At 41.5% G+C, this 17,625-nt stretch overlaps 1 protein-coding gene across 1 annotated transcript in view; it reads left to right on the forward strand.

Annotated features, from left to right (window-relative positions):
- The window catches only part of ADAM12 (ADAM metallopeptidase domain 12), a 308,866-nt gene that overhangs the window by 16,753 nt on the left and 274,488 nt on the right, over window positions 1-17,625 (forward strand). Inside the window, exon 2 of the mRNA XM_034775646.1 lies at window positions 2,670-2,803. Coding sequence (XP_034631537.1) covers window positions 2,670-2,803 — 134 coding nt within the window. The remainder of the gene's footprint in view (window positions 1-2,669; window positions 2,804-17,625) is intronic.

Genomic DNA, 17,625 nt, shown 5'->3' on the forward strand with positions numbered 1-17,625 from the left:
GAAGAAAAGAATGAGTATGGGAAACTCAGGCACAGAGCGATGAAATGACTTGATCAAAGTCACACAGGCAGTCTGTGGCAGGGCTAGGAACTGAAAATAGATCTCATAGACCTTAAGGCCGGAAGGGACCATCGTGATCATCTTGTCTGACCTCCTCCACATTGCAGGACACAGAACTTCACCCACCCACTTCTGTAATAGACCCCTAACCTCTGGCTGAGTTACTGAAGTCCTCAAATCACGATTTAAAGACTTCAAGTTACAGAGAATCCACTATTTACACCAGTTTAAACCTGCAAGTAACCCGTGCCCCATCCTGCAGAGAAAGTTGAAACCCCCCCAGGGTCTCTGCCAATCTGATCCCAAATATGATGATCAGTTAAACCCTGAGCATGTGGGCAAGACCCATCATCAGATACCTGGGAAAGAATTCTCTATAGTAACTCCTAGCTCTCTCATCTAGTGTCCCAGCGCTGGTCATTGGGGATATTTGCCGCTAGCAGTTGCAGATCAGCTGCCTGCCATTGTAGGTGGTCTCGTCATACCATCCCCTCCATAAATGTATCCAGCTTAATCTTGAAGCCAGTTAGTTTTTTTGCCCCCACTGCTCCCCTTGGAAGGCTGTTCCAGAATTTCACTCCTCTGATGGTTAGAAACCTTCATCTAATTTCAAGCCTAAACTTGTCGATGGACAGTTTATATTCATTTGTTCTTGTCCACATTGGTGCTTAACTTAAATAATTCCTCTCCTTCCCTGGTATTTATTCCTTTGATGTATTTATAGAGAGCAATCATATCTCCCCTCAGCCTCCTTTTGGTTAGGCTAAACAAATCTCGTCTCATAAGGTAGATTTTCCGTTCCTCGGATCATTCTAGTAGCCCTTCTCTGCACCTGTTCCAGTTTGTATTAATCTTGAACATAGGAGATCAGAATTGTTCACAGTATTCCAGATGGGGTCTCACCAGTGCCTTGTATAATGGTATTAATACTTCCCTATTTTTACTGGAAATACCTTGCCTGATGCATCCTAGCACCGCATTAGCCTTTTTCACAGCTGCATCACACTGGTGGCTCATAGCGTCCTGTGATCAACCCATATACCCAGGTCTTTCTCCTCCTCTGTCACGTAAGTCCCCAGCTTACACCAAAAATTCTTGTTGTTAGTCCCTAAGTGCGTGACTTTGCACTTCTAAATTTCATCCTATTTCTATTACTCCAGTTTTCAAGGTCCTCCAGATCTTCTTGTATGATATTGCAGTCCTCCTCTGTATTGGCTATACCTCCCAATTTTGTGTCATCCTCAAATTTTATTAGCAGAGTCTAAAGTTATCAGTCAGATGGAGGATAAGGAACTGCAGATTTCCACATGGAGAAGGATAACATGGTGTAGATAAAAAGTATTTGGGGAATAATAAAAAGTCTAGGATTAAAATTGCTAAACCCTTTGTGCACAATAAACTTGGAGGCTTCAGTAACCTAAAACTGTATCATTATGTCTGTGCAATGATTCAGATGTTCAAACTATGAGGAGCAACTGACTCAGCCAAAGAAATGGAAAGAACATAAGAGGAAATCTGTGATCATCATCTATCTTTTAGGGAACTAACACTATGTAACAAGCATAGTAGGAAGCTTAAATTACCCAAGAGAAATCAAGGATCTGGTTACACAGAAGAGAAATCCTAACTACTTTTTTATGTACACTATGGGTCTGATCATGCCAACATGCAGCTGAGAGGCAATGATCCAGCCCCCTGTTAACTTCTTACCTTGAATATGGAATAATAATCCTGATAAAATTTGAACTATACTGCCTCATCCTCCTTCACATCCCTCTTTAAGACTCTCCTTGGCCATGAGGTCTGCAGAACCCAATCTGTTGATTGTGGCTAAACAGACCAGCTATTCCACTTGCCCTTCTTTCTTCTCCTACCCCAAATCTAAAGACACAAAAAATAAGTACAATATACGTAACTAACTTAACAGTGCCAATTCTTTACCAGGTTCGTTGCTCGTCATGTTGTAGCTCCATGTCCTACCCTTTGTCTGTGTCTTTAGACTGTAAGCCCTTAAGGGTAAGGATTGTCTCTTTTCTGTGTTTGTACGGCATCCAGCACAACAGGACCTCAAAACTGATCAGGAGCTTTGAACACTACCCTAATATAAATATTTACTATAACTACTACCTCTGTGTCATGTTAAATAGAGGCTGCTGTTATTAATTAATTTCTCTACTTTGCAGTATGGAATTGGGGGTGCAAATGTTATGAAATGGCACCTGGGCTGCACATCCTGTTTTAAGGCTGGGGGTTTCAACTGCTCACGAGCTACTGCTGCTCTTGTTCTGCTACCTTGAGGCACTGAATCCTTCTTTTCATTCTCCCATCCAGACTCTATTTTCATTGCATTTTTTACAGAAGTGCAAAGTTTGCTGAAAAGTAGAAATAGCCTTGACAGCCGGAGGGTTCTGTCCCCTGTTCTCTTAGAATTCAGTGAGGATTTTGCCATTGATTTCAATGGAAAGAAGCATCTGCCCGTTATTTTTTAATATTTCATTCTTCCTTGAACTTATTGTGTTTTGAAATATTCTGCCAAGTCACCTTAATAAGGATTATGTTGTCAGATCCTATTTCCTACTAACACACAACTTTTTTTTCCCCTATCCCAGGAGAGAATGCAGACAGTAAATTGGAATCCTCCAGGCAACAGATGTCAAAGAACCAGTCAGAACATTATGAGATAATAATTCCCTACATTTTGAATGGAGAACAATGGAAACCAATAAATAGCATTGATTCAAAGGTTAGTTTTCATTTTGCTAACTATTGTAGTACAACAATATGCAACAACTGAAAGACTTTACATGAAAACAAATGACTATACTTCACCACTAAAATGTCTGCCAGCTAGACATGATTATTTGCCTAATTTGAATGAAATCTTTTTTTTTTTAAAAGTGAGATCTTTGAGTGGTTAAAATGAACACTTGCCTTAGTTCAAAGTGACGTTTTATTTTTGATAGCAAAAAGTTAAATTTCAAGAAACATAACTACAGTATTCTGAGAGAGGTTAACATTAATTGCTTGAAATCTATTGACAAGTTTTGACAAACATTTGTGGTTTTTTTGTTCTTCAGATAGGAATCTGGAAAAGAAAGCACAGGGATGACTTTGGAAGGAAGGAGTTTGAAAGGTCACTTAGAGAAATGGAAGATTTTAGGAAGGTTAGGGAAGATATTTTTGTAAAAGACAAGACTGGGCTTAGTAAAAAGTCAGTGTATGCAACTGACTATATTCTACTTTTATGCACCCACTCCCTCACAAATCCTGGGACCATTTACCCCGGAGTAACTTAGAACATATATGTAGGTTCTCTATGACAAAGACTGATCCCTGTAGCTTACAGTAATGTTGCTTGTTAGGGCTAGTTCAAGACATTGTGTATCTCCCAATAGAGAGGTTTGCGCCTAGTCATGATGCTCAAGGAGCAGTCAAGGGAATGAATTCTGACTGAGTCACAGTTTGCTCCCTGCTTTTCTGCTTTCCTTCAGGGGGGAAATAATCTGTAACTGGCTGTAACCAATTAGATTGCTTCCCCCTTAGCGGTGGCTCAGATCTGGTGGTCAGCACTGTAGAGGAAGGTGGAGCCAAGCCACTGCCTGTTCCCAGTCCCATCCACATTTCACCCCCCCTACATGGAGGAGGAGGACCAGCCCCACTGAGCTTACTCTCCCCTCTCATGCACACATTGGTGATGCGGGTGGACTGCACAAAGGAGTAAGAGGACATTTTATGCCCCCTTAGTCTTCTGCATGGGCATATAGATCAAGTGCCCAACTTGCTCCCTAACTTTTGCATGCAAATTTTTGTTTTGTTCCAATTCACTTTTTGAATTATTCCAAAAGTCATGTATGAAAAATAACGTGTAAAATGAAACAGAAGCTTAGCAAAAAAAAGTAGAGTTGTACTGTAATTTAAAAACCTTTTACAGCGAAATTGTATTAAATTACCACAAGTGCTCCCCTTTTGAGGGATACTGCTTTTGAGTTGTGCTAACTAGCAATTGACAGAAGTGGATGTGAAGAGATTTTAAAGCAATGGATGAGACTTCTTTTAAAAAATTTCATATTTAAATTTTTCTTCCTTTTTTAATTTTTTTTTTCAAATTGGAAAGAAAGAATAGTCATATCTTTTTTGAATTTGAATTTCTGCCCTGACAAGACTGATGTTGTTGTGAATCTATAAAAACATGTGAAATATTATGAGAGAGAACTGGGATGGCTTTGTCCTAAACGTATGTGCAAGTCTATTTTTAGAACATTTAATTGGAAACAGACGTTCTCCTTGTAGAGTACTTTAGGCTGCTGTAGTTTTCTGAAAGGGTTACAATGGAGTACCTTTTATGTGAGTAATGATAATGATTTATATCATTAATTTGTTTCCCAGATTTGCTTGCAGTTTAAGATGAACATTAGAAAAGATTTGTGGTTTGGTAGAGAGATCCATTTGCTGTGTCAGCACTTCTTAAAAATATTTCTCTTCCATGGAAACTGTTATAAATTAAATACATAAGTGCAGATCAAGCTGTGGGAAGAACAACAATGTTATACGGGTTGAGGGAAAAAAATTATGAATAGCTTTTCATGTTATTGATCAAAAGCAGGAAAGTTAAACAATGTGTTGGGAGTTAAATAAGACCCTTTGTTCTTTATCTCTTTTGAAAGTGTGCCACCATTTTTGTTTTGTTTTACTGTATATTCTAAGTGAGAGGTAACCAGGGGAGTTACACTGTAGTAGAAAATATAGAAAGATAAACAATTCATGCATTGTGTGTGTGTGATACTGAAGTATTAGTTACTTGGGTATGTACTTCAAATTAGATAATTACACTCCACTGTATTCACCCAGGCAGTAATCTACTTTGATCTCAAAAACTTTAAGGTAGGTTGATCCTGCTTATCACTTGTATTGGAGACCATCGAATTAAACACGAGAACTGTGTTGGTCATTCAGTAGATCACACTAGCTCTGCCCCCTCAAGGCAAGGTTCTCTACTCAGGTATTCCAGTGCTTGGTGGAGATATGCCTGATTTACATTGGAGTATCTGAGATCAGAATCTGGTCCTGAATTAATACTGAAGCAGTGTCTCATGCAAGGGGCCACCCATGCAGAATAACCAGTAGAATTGTGGCGATAGAGCCCAGTCTTGCTGAACTAAAATCAGTTACACTGTCATTGACGGCACTAGGACTGGGACTCAAACTCTCAACAATAAAAATTGTTAACCTTCTTAATTTCAGCCTATTTTTTATAAATATAACTGACACATGAACTTTCAAGGATACTTAACAATATGGGAAATTCAGGGGGAAATTATGAACCATTTTCAAGCAAGAGGGGATTAAAAAAAGTGGTAGGAGAAAAAACCAAAATTTCAAATCAGGATAATTTGAAATGATCTATAATTCAAAATTAATTTCGTGATTTTTTTTCAAACTGTGCAGAAACAAAGTAAGATTTTTATAATGGAACTTGGAACATTAATATGGAAATGGTACTGTTGCTCTGTAATATATATATTTTATACATATCTACATACATATACCAACTTCTGAAGTTAGTCCAATAAAAGATATTACCTCACCCACCTTGTCTCTCTAAAGATTCACAAGGCATTTTTGGGTAAGAGTAGAACTGTTAGCCCCAGTGTTCTGACTAACCTCCAGTTTGGGTATTTAATTCTGCCCAACTACATTCCTTTCTTAGTTTTAAGTAGATATAGTATATTTTTTCTTGTGCTGCCCTAGGACACAATCCTGCAGACACTTACTCCCAGGAGTAGTGTCTATTATTGTGAGTAATCCAGTTGTCTCCAGTGGAACTACTTATGAGTAAGGTTATTCATGTGTGTGCTTGCAGATTCAGGCCCCTAAACAGTTGTGCGGCATTGCAGTGTGCTTTTAAGCCGCTGCCACATTACACAGAGATATGGCTGCTTTTTAGTGTTGGGAGAAATTATTCCTATATATGTGTACATTAAAGAAGGTGCTGATAGTGGTATTATATTTTAAGACTGAATTCCAACTTCCATTCTAACTCCCCCTTTTTACTTGTTCATAACTTTCCCTAACAAATCCATTTTAGTGCTGACATTTTCCATGCTTGGTCTCAGCCCAAAGGTGTTAGCAAAATCATTTCAGACGCTTTTGTGTTATTCAAGTGAAGAAAAAAATACTCTCTCCCCAGTTGCTCCAGGCTGAATTTTTCCTTCAAATCTGTTTTGAGACTTAAAAAATCAAGCCAATTTTGATGAAAGTTGGGCCAATAACTTTATAGTGCACAGTAGGACTTTTAAAATAAGAACTTTAAGGGACCATCTGCTTGGCCTCAACCTTCAGTCCTATACCTGGGGTAATAACACCCTATCGGTTAAGTCTGTAGGCCAGTTCACTGAATCACAAGGAATTTTGAAAGTCAAGTAATGATGCCTGAGTTAAAAATGGCTCTAATTGGAGCTGGGGCCAGAGCCAGGGTCAGGAGCCTGCCAAGCCTATCATTGCCACAGGGGAGAGAATTGCCAGGCCATCGTCAGACTAGTTTAATAGCTCTGCTGCTGAAGCAAGTGGAGCATGTAAATCTCCAAAGCCAGTAAGATGCAAGTGGGTGGTGGGAAGGAAAAAGCCTTAACTAGTGGGAACAGAATGGATGTAAAGAAGGCAAAGTGCGTGCACAGGTAGCATTGTGAGCGGTTCTTCATGGTTTTGTTCGTATGAGTGCTCCATATCAGGATGTGCATACACCCGCCTTCTGGATCCAGGGCCAGCTCCAGGCACCAGCGCAGGAAGCAGATGCTTGGGGCGGTCAATGGAAAGGGGCGGCACGTCTGGGTCATTAGTGGCAATTCAGCGGCGGGTCTCTCAGTCCCTCTTGGAGGGAAGGACCGGACGCTGAATGAAGCGGCGTGGTAGAGCTGCCTCCGAAGTGCCGCCGATTGCGGCTTTATCTTTTTTTTTTTCCTGATGCTTGGGGCGGCAAAAAAACTGGAGCCGGCCCTGTCTGGATCAGAAATTTTTTTTGTCAGCAGTGTCCGTGGGTCTACATCTGTGCCCAATGCATCCTCCGACTCTGGTATGAGGGTATAGGCATCATTACTTGACTTTCAAAATTCCTTGTGATTCAGTGAACATATGTGGCCCACAATGGTAAATAGGTTGAGAACCACTGGCATAGAGGGAGGGGCGGACCCCTGCCTCTGCAGCTCGAGACAGAGTGTTGTGGTGTCCACTAGTTAGCTACACAGCTTACTTTGTTTTATTCTTTTATTTCTTAGTATTCCTTTCTGTTTAGTTTTATTGCTTTGTTTAGTTTTTTAGCAGAAGCTTGTGCTTTTGGGGGCCTCCCCTTCTCACCAACCCCATTTCTGTGCGGTCAGGTCCTCCTTGCCCTTGGTCCCTGTTTTGTTTGCAGCCTTTCCTGCACAGGTTATGCCAAAATCCCTGGGTTTAACAGCGTGTCTTTTCCCCTTAGTGACAGGCATTTCAGCTGCCTCGGAGAGTCCCACATCCCATCTAAGTTCCAACTACAAGACCAGATTTACAAAGCTGAGCGAAGATAGACTCAAGCCACTCCTTATGGAATGTTCCCTAAGACCTGCTGGGTCCATCACCACCCAACTCTCTGGTATGTTGGCCTCAGCCACTCAGAGTACTCTGATGATTTCTCCAGCCCTGATAAGCAAAGGCCATGGGGCAGCTTCAGATACTTCAAAGCCTCCTAAAAGGAAAAGCCCCAATTTCCCAGCGGGAGACTAAAAGAAGGGGAAAAAACCACTTCTGTGGCCAGGGAACAAGGAGACCTTGCATCCTGGTGCAGGTACTGCCCAGTACTGAGATACCAATACTTGCAAAAAAGACGTCTGCCATGCCCCACACTGAAAAATCTTCTGGCAAGCAGGCCTGCATGGCACTGTTGTCGGTGCCAGGATCAGAGCCCTGCAAGCACAAGGACTCCAAGCGCTCCTCAAAGAAATTACCTTTGACCCATGCTTTGGTACCATCTTCCTTGGGTCCTGGTCACAAAGAGTATAAGAGAAGATTCTTCTGTACCATCTCTGGTACTGCTTGATGTTTTCCTGAATGTTGTTTAACATGAAATTATAGCAAGTTACATATGGCACAATGATCTTGCCAATTCCAATACCAAACCTCCTTGAGGCCGTAGGACCACCCAGAAAGAGGTCCAGATTTCTAGTAAGGGGACCTCATCTATGGTGACCTCCCAGTCAGTGATAATTTTGACCTATTGGTTGGGGGTCATGAATCCCCCCCCCCCAACTCTGGATCTCATGCTGCTTGCAACCACGCTATGGAAACAGTCTCTCCCATTTCCTACCTATCTGAGAGCTCATTACTTCAGACAGATGGATCCTAGAAGGGATATTCCATCCAATTCAGCTCCATACCCTCTCCTTCCCTTCCTCTGTTTCTATTTAGGGACCTTCTCACAAGGGTCTCCTAAGCAGAGGGTAAATCTCTCCTGCTTCTGGGGGTAATTGAACCCATTCCCCACAACCTGATCGGAAAAGGGTTCTGCTTCTGGTACTTCTTGGTTCCCAAAATAAAAGGAGGCTGGAGACCTCAGTACTCTGAATATCTTTATCCTTACATAAAGGTTCAGGATGGTAACTCTGGCAACGCTAATTCCATCTTTAGATCCTGGCTACTGGTTCGCCCTAGTCCTCCAGGGTGCATACTTTCATATAGCTATGCATCCATCTCATTGGCATGGATCATTACCAGTAACTTCCCTTTAACCTTTTGACTGCCCCAAAAATGTTCACACAGGTCCTCGTGGTCATTGAGGTACATCTTCATCCATCTTTCCCTATCTGAATAATTGGCTGTTCAAAAGTTGTTCCTTTCTCGAGGTGCAGTCAGGTAACAACAAGGCCCTAACGCTCTTCCGCTCTCAGGGCCTTCGTCTCAATGTGGAAAAGTCTCTACCTGGACATCTGTAAAATGCATAGACTTAATCAGAACCATTCTAGACAGCTCAACTGACAGAGTGTACTTGCCCATAGATAAGTTCACCACAATATCCAGCCTCATTTCCAGACTACAACAGAACCCCCAGACCACAGAAAGGGCTTATCTTCAACTACTGGGCCCCATGGCAGCCTGTACATTCGTAACAGCCCATGCAAGACTACATTCTCTGTGTCCTGAAACCTGGCTCAGGTCTATTACACTCACAACAAGAACACTTTTCAAATGGGTGGCTATACCTCAGAGTTTTTGAATGCCTGAACTGGTGGAAGGAGCCTTGCAAGATTTGTATGGGAGCTCCATTTTTGTGCCCTCTCCCACCAGAGGTGTCTCTCTGCTGGATTAGGGTGCTCACCTATAGGACTTCAGAGCTTAGTGCAAATGGACTCCCCAGGAGTCATCCCTCCATATCAATTTTCTCAAACTCAGGGCAGTCTGCTACGCTTGCCAACACTTCCTACCTAACATTGGAGCCACTCGTCAAAGTAATGTTGGACAACAGAGCAGCTGTGTACTATATAAATCGCCAAGGAAGAGCAAGATCCCAGTCCTTATATGCGGAGTCAGAAAGCTATGGAATTGGTGCATATCCCACAATATAGAAATCTCAGCAGTTTATCTGCTGCGTCTGCAAAACATCATAGCAGACTCCCTGAGCGGATGTTTCCTTTAGGATCATGAGTGGGAACTCAGCAATTGGGTTTTTCAGGAGATTTGTCAATCCTGGGGTCTTCCAGAGAGAGATCTCTTCGCAACATTGTCCAACATGAAGTGCCGGTGTTTATGGTTGAGGGGAGGGCATGATTGCCACTCAATGGGGACATGTCCTCCTTACCCCTTGGCCTCACATTCTGCCGTACACTTATCCTCCAACACCATTTCTCCTCCAGGTTCTGAACAAATTAAAACAATGGAGTATCTGTAGGGACAATAACTCAGAGAAGGAGAGTTTTACTTACCTGTACAGTAACTGGAGTTCTTGAAGGTGTTTTGTCCCTATGAGTGCTCAACCACCCGCTCTTCCCCTCTGTTCCAGAGTCCTTGCCTCTGCACTTTGTGTTTGAGAAGGAACTGGAGCGGCAGTGGGTCTGCCCCTCCCCATATACCTGCATACCAACATGAAAATGTGTAGGCATAGGTGTGGACCTGCGGACCCGGATGACAAAAAATCTGAGTTCATGAGAGCATGCTCATCTTGACCTTGAGCATCGATAGGGACAGAACATCTTGAATTCCAGTTATTGTACAGGTAAGTAACTTCTCGCACATCCTACAGTACTACACCACAGAGATGTGCATATGGCTAATGCTACTGGCTGTGGACAAAGCACAAATGGGACGGTGTGAAAAAAGGCTAGCCAGGCCAAAATACCAGCCATCTTCACACTGCCATAATACGTGCAAATCAGCATCCAGAGCAGAGATGCAAGAACATGTTCCCTGCAACACGTTAGGCTGTCCCAATGTAGAATCCTACCCTCTGCCGACAGGATTTCTGTTAGAAAGCAGATACCTGCTGAGGCGCCTGGCTTTTTGTCATTTGGCCAAAATTTGGTTCAGTTCTTAAAGCACTTTGGGATCCTTGGAGCTGAAAGGCACCGTGTACATATACGATATGATTACGTGTGCATATGAACACATGAAATAGTCCCCATGTCTTACTAAATGAGTATATACCTCGAGTATATACTCTTCAAAATGTGAGCTACTTCCCCCCCCCCCAATTTTGTGGCATAGCATGTGAGGCATTCAAATGCTGGTTTTCCCTTTCTCATTCTTTTTGTAGCATTCATAAGGTACCCCACTGGCATTTTGGGGAAATAGGCACATGTGAAGACTGCAACAGGAGCAAGGGCCAGATTTACGAACGTATTTAGGTGCCTAGTGGGATTTATACAACTGTCTAAGTAGGCTGGATACCTAATTCCCATTGGTGTCAGAATGGAAGGCAATGGGAGTTAAGTGCTTGGCTTGCTTAGGTACTTTCGTAAATCTCACTATGTGCCTATTTAAATCTTTTTGTACCCAGATACCTTTGTAAATCTGCCCCCTGGTCTGTAGAGGTGGAATGTTAGACTACTCCAAATGTTTTTTCCCTGGTGTCATCCTTGGAGAAAAGTTCCTCCTTCCTGTAGTGTTTTTATATGGTCCCATGACACCTTTCTGTTAACTTTTCGCACTCAAACTTCCTTTAAGCTGAGCCTTTCAACTGTCAGTGCCTGTTTTCCTGTCAAGTGGCTATGGTTTGTCTTCATTACTGTTAATCAGCCTAAGCCTCACTGCTGTGTTTCAAGAGGCTCTGATATATTTACATAATCTGTCAACATAGGGAGCATCCATGGATGTAGAGAAAATAGTTCGTAATGCTATAATTTGGGACACACACAAAGGATAAGAGAGAAATTGGTCCCTGGTTTCTTATTAAATGGTGTGAGTGGTCATAAATAGCTAGACACACATAACAAACAAGCTTCAACAGACTATGGGCCTAATTCCGCCTGCTTTAGGCACAATGAGTATTACCGATTTGAGTAGTGCCAGTGATTTCAGTGACTAGAAGGAACTACTTGAGAAGTAAGGTGTTCCTTTAGTGTGCATAAGGATGGGAAAATTGGACTAATAATTAGAAGGAGGAAGCTCAATGAGTCTCCACAGGTGGAGTTTCTGTCCTCTCTATGGTGTGTGGAGGGGTTGACTCTGCAGCATAGTAGGCAGAGGGGAGACCCACCAAACACACTGACATCATGAAATCTGCAGGAAGATCCTTTGGATCTTGGAATCCAGGCAGAAGGTATGGTCATATGGTCATTTGTGTGAATCCCCACTGCATCCACACAGCTTCTTACAGTGACCAATATAGTTCTAAAACTCTTTGCTCAAAATGGCGGGAGGGGAGTCAGCAGATATATTTGGAGATGCATCAAAAACATTTTCAATAGAAAAGAAATGGACAAAAAATGTTTGACAAAAATTACTTTCACTAGCATATCTTATCTAGGGCTTTATTAAAAATAGAGACTCTTCTAACTCTATTAGAATGCTGTAGTGTGATTATGACTCCAGTACTGCTGACTGGAAAATCCAAATATAGTAAAAATTCATTATGACTAGAAAAAGTGTTTTTGTGCTGTTAAAACTGCCTAACCAAGTTTTAAACTCTCAAGGCCAGATCCTTAGCTGGTATAAACCAGTGTAGCCCCATTGTCTTGAGCTGATTTACACCAGTTGAAGATATGGCCCTCAAACTTGCAAAACAAAATCTGGGAGAATTAAAAAAATACTTGGAAATCATAAAAATTGAGTTTCATTTCTCATAGCAACTTTCTTATATTTTTTCCTGGTGTTATACTTGAACACAAACTCCAGCTCTGAACTGCCATGATTAAGACCAGCTATAAATATGTAGTTAAGCCATATTTCTTCTATTCTTTAACTGTATTGGTGTCACAGCTCAATAGGTTGTGCATTTCAATTGGCAAGAATATCATCATTTTCTATTTCTTAGTGTGTATTGCACTTGATTGAGTTTAGGAAGAAATAGTTTTTGTATTTCTCCTTGCCTCGGTCATTCAGTTCTTTACAAATTACTCTGATTAACACATACTACATTCTTGATGATCTGCATGTAATCAGGATAACCTTGAATGTAATTAATAGTTGTCAGAGGATGTGATGCTATTTCACAGGTTGAATTTCAGGCTGAGGTTTGAGTAAAAAAGTTGGGTTGTCCTTTTTGCCTGCTTCAATGTGCATCTCTACTGTGAGGGCCCAATCCATTGTCTGTAGAAATGAATGGGAAATTGTCCACTGACAGAAATGGTAGCTCAATTGGGCCCCAGTGGAGGGTTCAGGGAGGAATGGAAAATAACACTGATGTGGAGGAATGCAGGTAAACAGGTCACAATAATTATGCAAGGTGATCCCAAATCAGAGAAACTCTGAATTTTTATGTGTTGTTATAATGTACCATTAATTTAGGGTTTGATCTTACAAACCCATCCTTACAGGAGAAGTCCCATTGAAGTTTTTCATACAGCGCATAGCCCTCATGCAAGAGATAATTGTTTTCATTTGCTTCAGAAGAGCTGTGAAAGAAGACGATCTGCCCTTTTAAGGGCAAGAGGCTTTTTTGTCAGCCCTGTTCAGTTAGCCCCACCATGCTTCACCTGGACAGGCTATGGGACTTAAAAGGAAGAAAGCCCAGCAGTAGAGGGTGGCAAGGGTAGCAGAGAGTGGTTAGGCTCCTGCAGGAGACTCTGAGACACAAGGGGAGAAAAGACTCCAGCTAGGTACTGGTGGGAGTGGCCTGGCAAGGAAGAGAAAGTCTCCAGGCAGGAGGATCTGGGAGTGGCTGACTGGAGAGGGGAGTGCACTAGCTAAGGACAGAGGCCAGCTTTGTCGGAGGCTGGGCACAGAGCCTGGCTGGGCTGAAGAATCACTTGCTGCTATGTTTTATTTTATTGGACTGTATCAGGTGGACTCTATTACCCTGGAAGTGGTTTAACATTCTCAGAAAACTTAACTGGAGGGTCAAATCACTGCTATGACATAAGCAGGTCACAAGCTGACAAAAGGGAAATTGAGGCAGAGCTGCAGAAATACCCCATTCTGTCATGAAGTGGTGCTTTGGGACTGTGTTGTACAAGCCCCATGCTGCTCCTTCTCAGGTACATTAATTTACAAAGCTTAGACTTAGAGTTGTGTCAATGGGGTTTATGCAGCTCAATCTAAGCAACTCTTTGAGGACTTAGGGGACAGTGTTCCCATCTGTGATGTTGCATACTTTAGAGGAGATACCAGTAAATAGGATATCTGAGCCATTAGCAGTTATTTTCTAGAAGATAATAATAAGGTGATAGGTAACAGTCACCATGGATTTGTCAAAAAAAAATCATGTAAAACCAACCTGATAGCTTTCTTTGACAGGCTAACAAGCCTTGTGGATGGGGGGGAAGCAGTAGATGTGGTATATCTTGACTTATTAGTAAAGCTTTTGATACTATCTCGCATGACTTTCTCAAAAACAAACTAGAGAAATGCAACATAGATGGAGCTACTATAAGGTGGGTGCAAAACTGGTTGGAAAACTGTTCCCACAGAGTAGTTATCAGTGGTTCTCAGACATACTGGAAGGGCATAATGAGTGAGGCTGGGCTGGGTTTGTCCCATACATGCCCTGATGAGGTATGAACTGCTCTTGGAGAGTTTTGTCTGGTCCTGTTTTAAGCCATGAGGACACATTTTCAGCCTCATAACTATATACATGAAATTACAACCTATAACATTACTATAACAACAATTACTATAACAACAATGCTCAGTGCATCATGAGCCTTCCGAAGACACCCGACATGACAAACTTTGCATTGGATACCACACAATCATTTTATAAAGATGAACATGGGGTGTAGGGTATTCCCCCGATGTACAGAGAGTCACAGCAATATAATGTTATATTACTTTATAATAATATAATATATTACTTTGCATTTATCAACATTGAATTTCATCTTCCGTTTTGTTGCCCAGTCATCCAGTTTTGAGAGATCCCTTTGTAACTCTTCACATTCTGCTTTGGACTTAACTATCTTGAGTAATTTTGTATCATCTGCAAATTTTGCCACCTCATTGTTTACCCCTTTTTCCAGATTGTTTCTGAATATGTTGAACTGCACTGGTCCCAGTACAAATCACTGGGGGACACCACTATTTACCTCTCTCCATTCTGAAAATCGATCATTTATTCTGCTAGAATGAGCCCTAAGAAAATTGTAAATAAGTATTTACTTAATTTTGTATGTGTACTTAATTTTTTTTCATTTACAACAAAGGTTGTTTCTTTAAAAACTTGGCTCTCATTGTATTTGTAGCATTCCACATATTTAGTAGAGGAAATATAACAATGATTATATTAAGTTACCAAAACAATTGACCTTTTTTAAAGGTAATCACTCCGCTTTCCTTTTAATGTTTAGTGTTGAAATAGCAGCCATTTTAATTAAATAGACATTCATTACAGTCTACTAAACCCTGTTACAGAATGTACCCCTGTATTTACACCTTATACACTATTGCAATAACCTTTGTACAAAGTATGCTTTGTAAGGTATCATTTGGAAACTCATAATTTGCTGATCAGTATCATCCTGATAAAATATGCGTGGTTACATTGTATATGAAGTTATAAGATTTCACTGTATGGTGTTATTAACACATGTTCCAAATGAGATTGGCGCACAGGTCGGTCTCAAACAAAGGAATGTGTGGTCTGCTTAGTTTGCATTTAAGCAGTAAACAGAGTCATCAAGCAGGAAGGGAAACAATGGAAACTCAAACAGGTGAGTAAAAAGCTGCAGGGAACATCCTTCCCCATTGACGTTGTCTCCTGGTATCCAGCTGGAAATATTTTTCAAGAAGGGTACTCAAACTATAAAAAGGCAAACACCCCACGGTACCCTCCCCCTCCCCGTCCATTGCATTCTCTATGCCTGAAGCAACAAAGAAAGCCTTCATTGGATTCTGGAAAAAGGGGTCCTGACCTAGAGGGTTTGGTTAGTAAGACTGCTGAAAGAATATGTGAGAAACTTTGCCTGAATCTGTTATAGTTTGTTAGGCACCAGAAGAGTTTTAACTTTATTTTCTTGTAACCATTTCTGATTTTTATGCCTCATTACTTGTATTCCCTTTAAATGTATCTCTTTTTAGTTAATAAACTTGTATTGTTTTATCTAATCCAGTGTGTTTAAATTGAAGTCTTCAGAAAACTCCATTTGGGGTGGTAAGTTGTGTGCATATTATATCTATTAGAGAAATAACTGACTTTATATAAACTTTGTATTGTCCAGGACAGGGCTGGGCAATACAAGACATATATTTCCGAGGGAAAACCTAAGCTTGGGAGTGTGATGGGCTCACCCTGCAGAAAAACCAAGACTGGTAGAGTCACAGTGTGGCTGGGTGGCAGCAGCACAGAATCAGACGTAGCTGGGAGTGACTTGCATGCTGGAGGCTGTTTGTAAGCAATCCAGGCTGGAGACTACAGTAGCAATACATTGTAAAGGGTATCCCAGGTTAAAGGGCAGGAGTGACACAGGTACTCATTAGTTTGGATTGTAACCTGCTATGTCTCAAACCCATATTTACAAATCAAGTAAAAGCTATTTATGTCCCATAATGAAAGTGAGTCAGTATCAAACTTCAGAACTAATAGGGGAACCAGTTTGGCCTAGTGGATAGAGCAGTGGACTGGATGCTCTTCCTGGTTTTGCCACTGGCCTTTTGGGTGGCCACCCTCTCCCTGCCTCGGTTTCTCCTCTGTAAAATGGGATAATGACACTGAATCATAGACTCATAGAATATCAGGGTTGGAAGGGACCTAAGGAGGTCATCTAGTCCAACCCCCTGCTCAAAGCTGGACCAATGCCCAACTAAATCATCCCAGCCAGGGCTTTGTCAAGCCTGACCTTAAAAACCTCTAAGGAAGGAGATTCCACCACCTCCCTAGGTAACCCATTCCAGTGCTTCACCACTCTCCTAGTGAAAAAGTTTTTCCTAATATCCAGTCTAAACCTCCCCCACTGCAACTTGAGACCATTACTCCTTGTTCTGTCATCTGGTACCACTGAGAACAGTTTAGATCCATCCTCTTTGGAGCCCCCTTTCAGGTAGTTGAAAGCAGCTATCAAATCCCCCCTCATTGTTCTCTTCTGCAAACTAAACAATCCCAGTTTCCTCAGCCTCTCCTTATAAGTCATGTGCTCCAGCCTGGATCTCCTTTGCACAGCATTTTGATATCTACTGATTAAAAGTGCAATATAAGAGTATTATCTGCTTTTAAAAAGTGCCCAATGCAGTACTTCCCATATTAAACTGCAAAAAAAATGGCATCCTTTAGTACCTACATGCTAGGATCCTCTTAGATCTCTCAAGCTAGGGAGTGTTGGACTGGAGTTCTTGGATTGGAGATGTCAGAGGACTATTAAGAAGTGGTGTTGGTAATTCAGTAGGGGATATTGTTTTCCATGAGTCAGTACTGAACCGATGCCCCAGTTTCAACTGGATATAGTATTCATTTCCTGCCTCTAAACTGTTGGGGTACTGGGAGATGTTAAAGTGTTGTTGGGTTTCATCCTAGAATATGGTGCAATGTGTTAAGTTTGTAAAGTTCTGTGGGATGCTTAAGCTCTATATAAAAGGACCTTATTATTAAGAGGCATTGCTGCTTCAATATACAGAAAATGGGGGACAGGGTTATATTAGATAATTTATCAGCCTCTTCGTCAGCATTTTGCAGTTTCCTGCAGGGTGAAAATCTCTTCCATAAGCATATGTCATGCTGAGAAGTTTGGCTGGAACTTAGTCCTACTTGGCCAGTGCAGGTTGGCAGTGGTATGATAGTCTTGGCTAACTCAGTTTTCCCACTGATCCTACCACCATAGTTGAACCTGCCAGAGATTGTTGTATCTGGTGGTGCTCCTCAGAGGTTCTTTGTCACATTTGTTGCCTCTGACCCACCAACTATGAGGTAGTGTCTCAGACTTAAGGCCCAGAATCTGTTAATACATTCCTATGTAACATGAT

This window comes from Trachemys scripta, chromosome 7 (assembly GCF_013100865.1).
Source record: "Trachemys scripta elegans isolate TJP31775 chromosome 7, CAS_Tse_1.0, whole genome shotgun sequence".
NCBI lineage: Eukaryota > Metazoa > Chordata > Testudines > Emydidae > Trachemys > Trachemys scripta.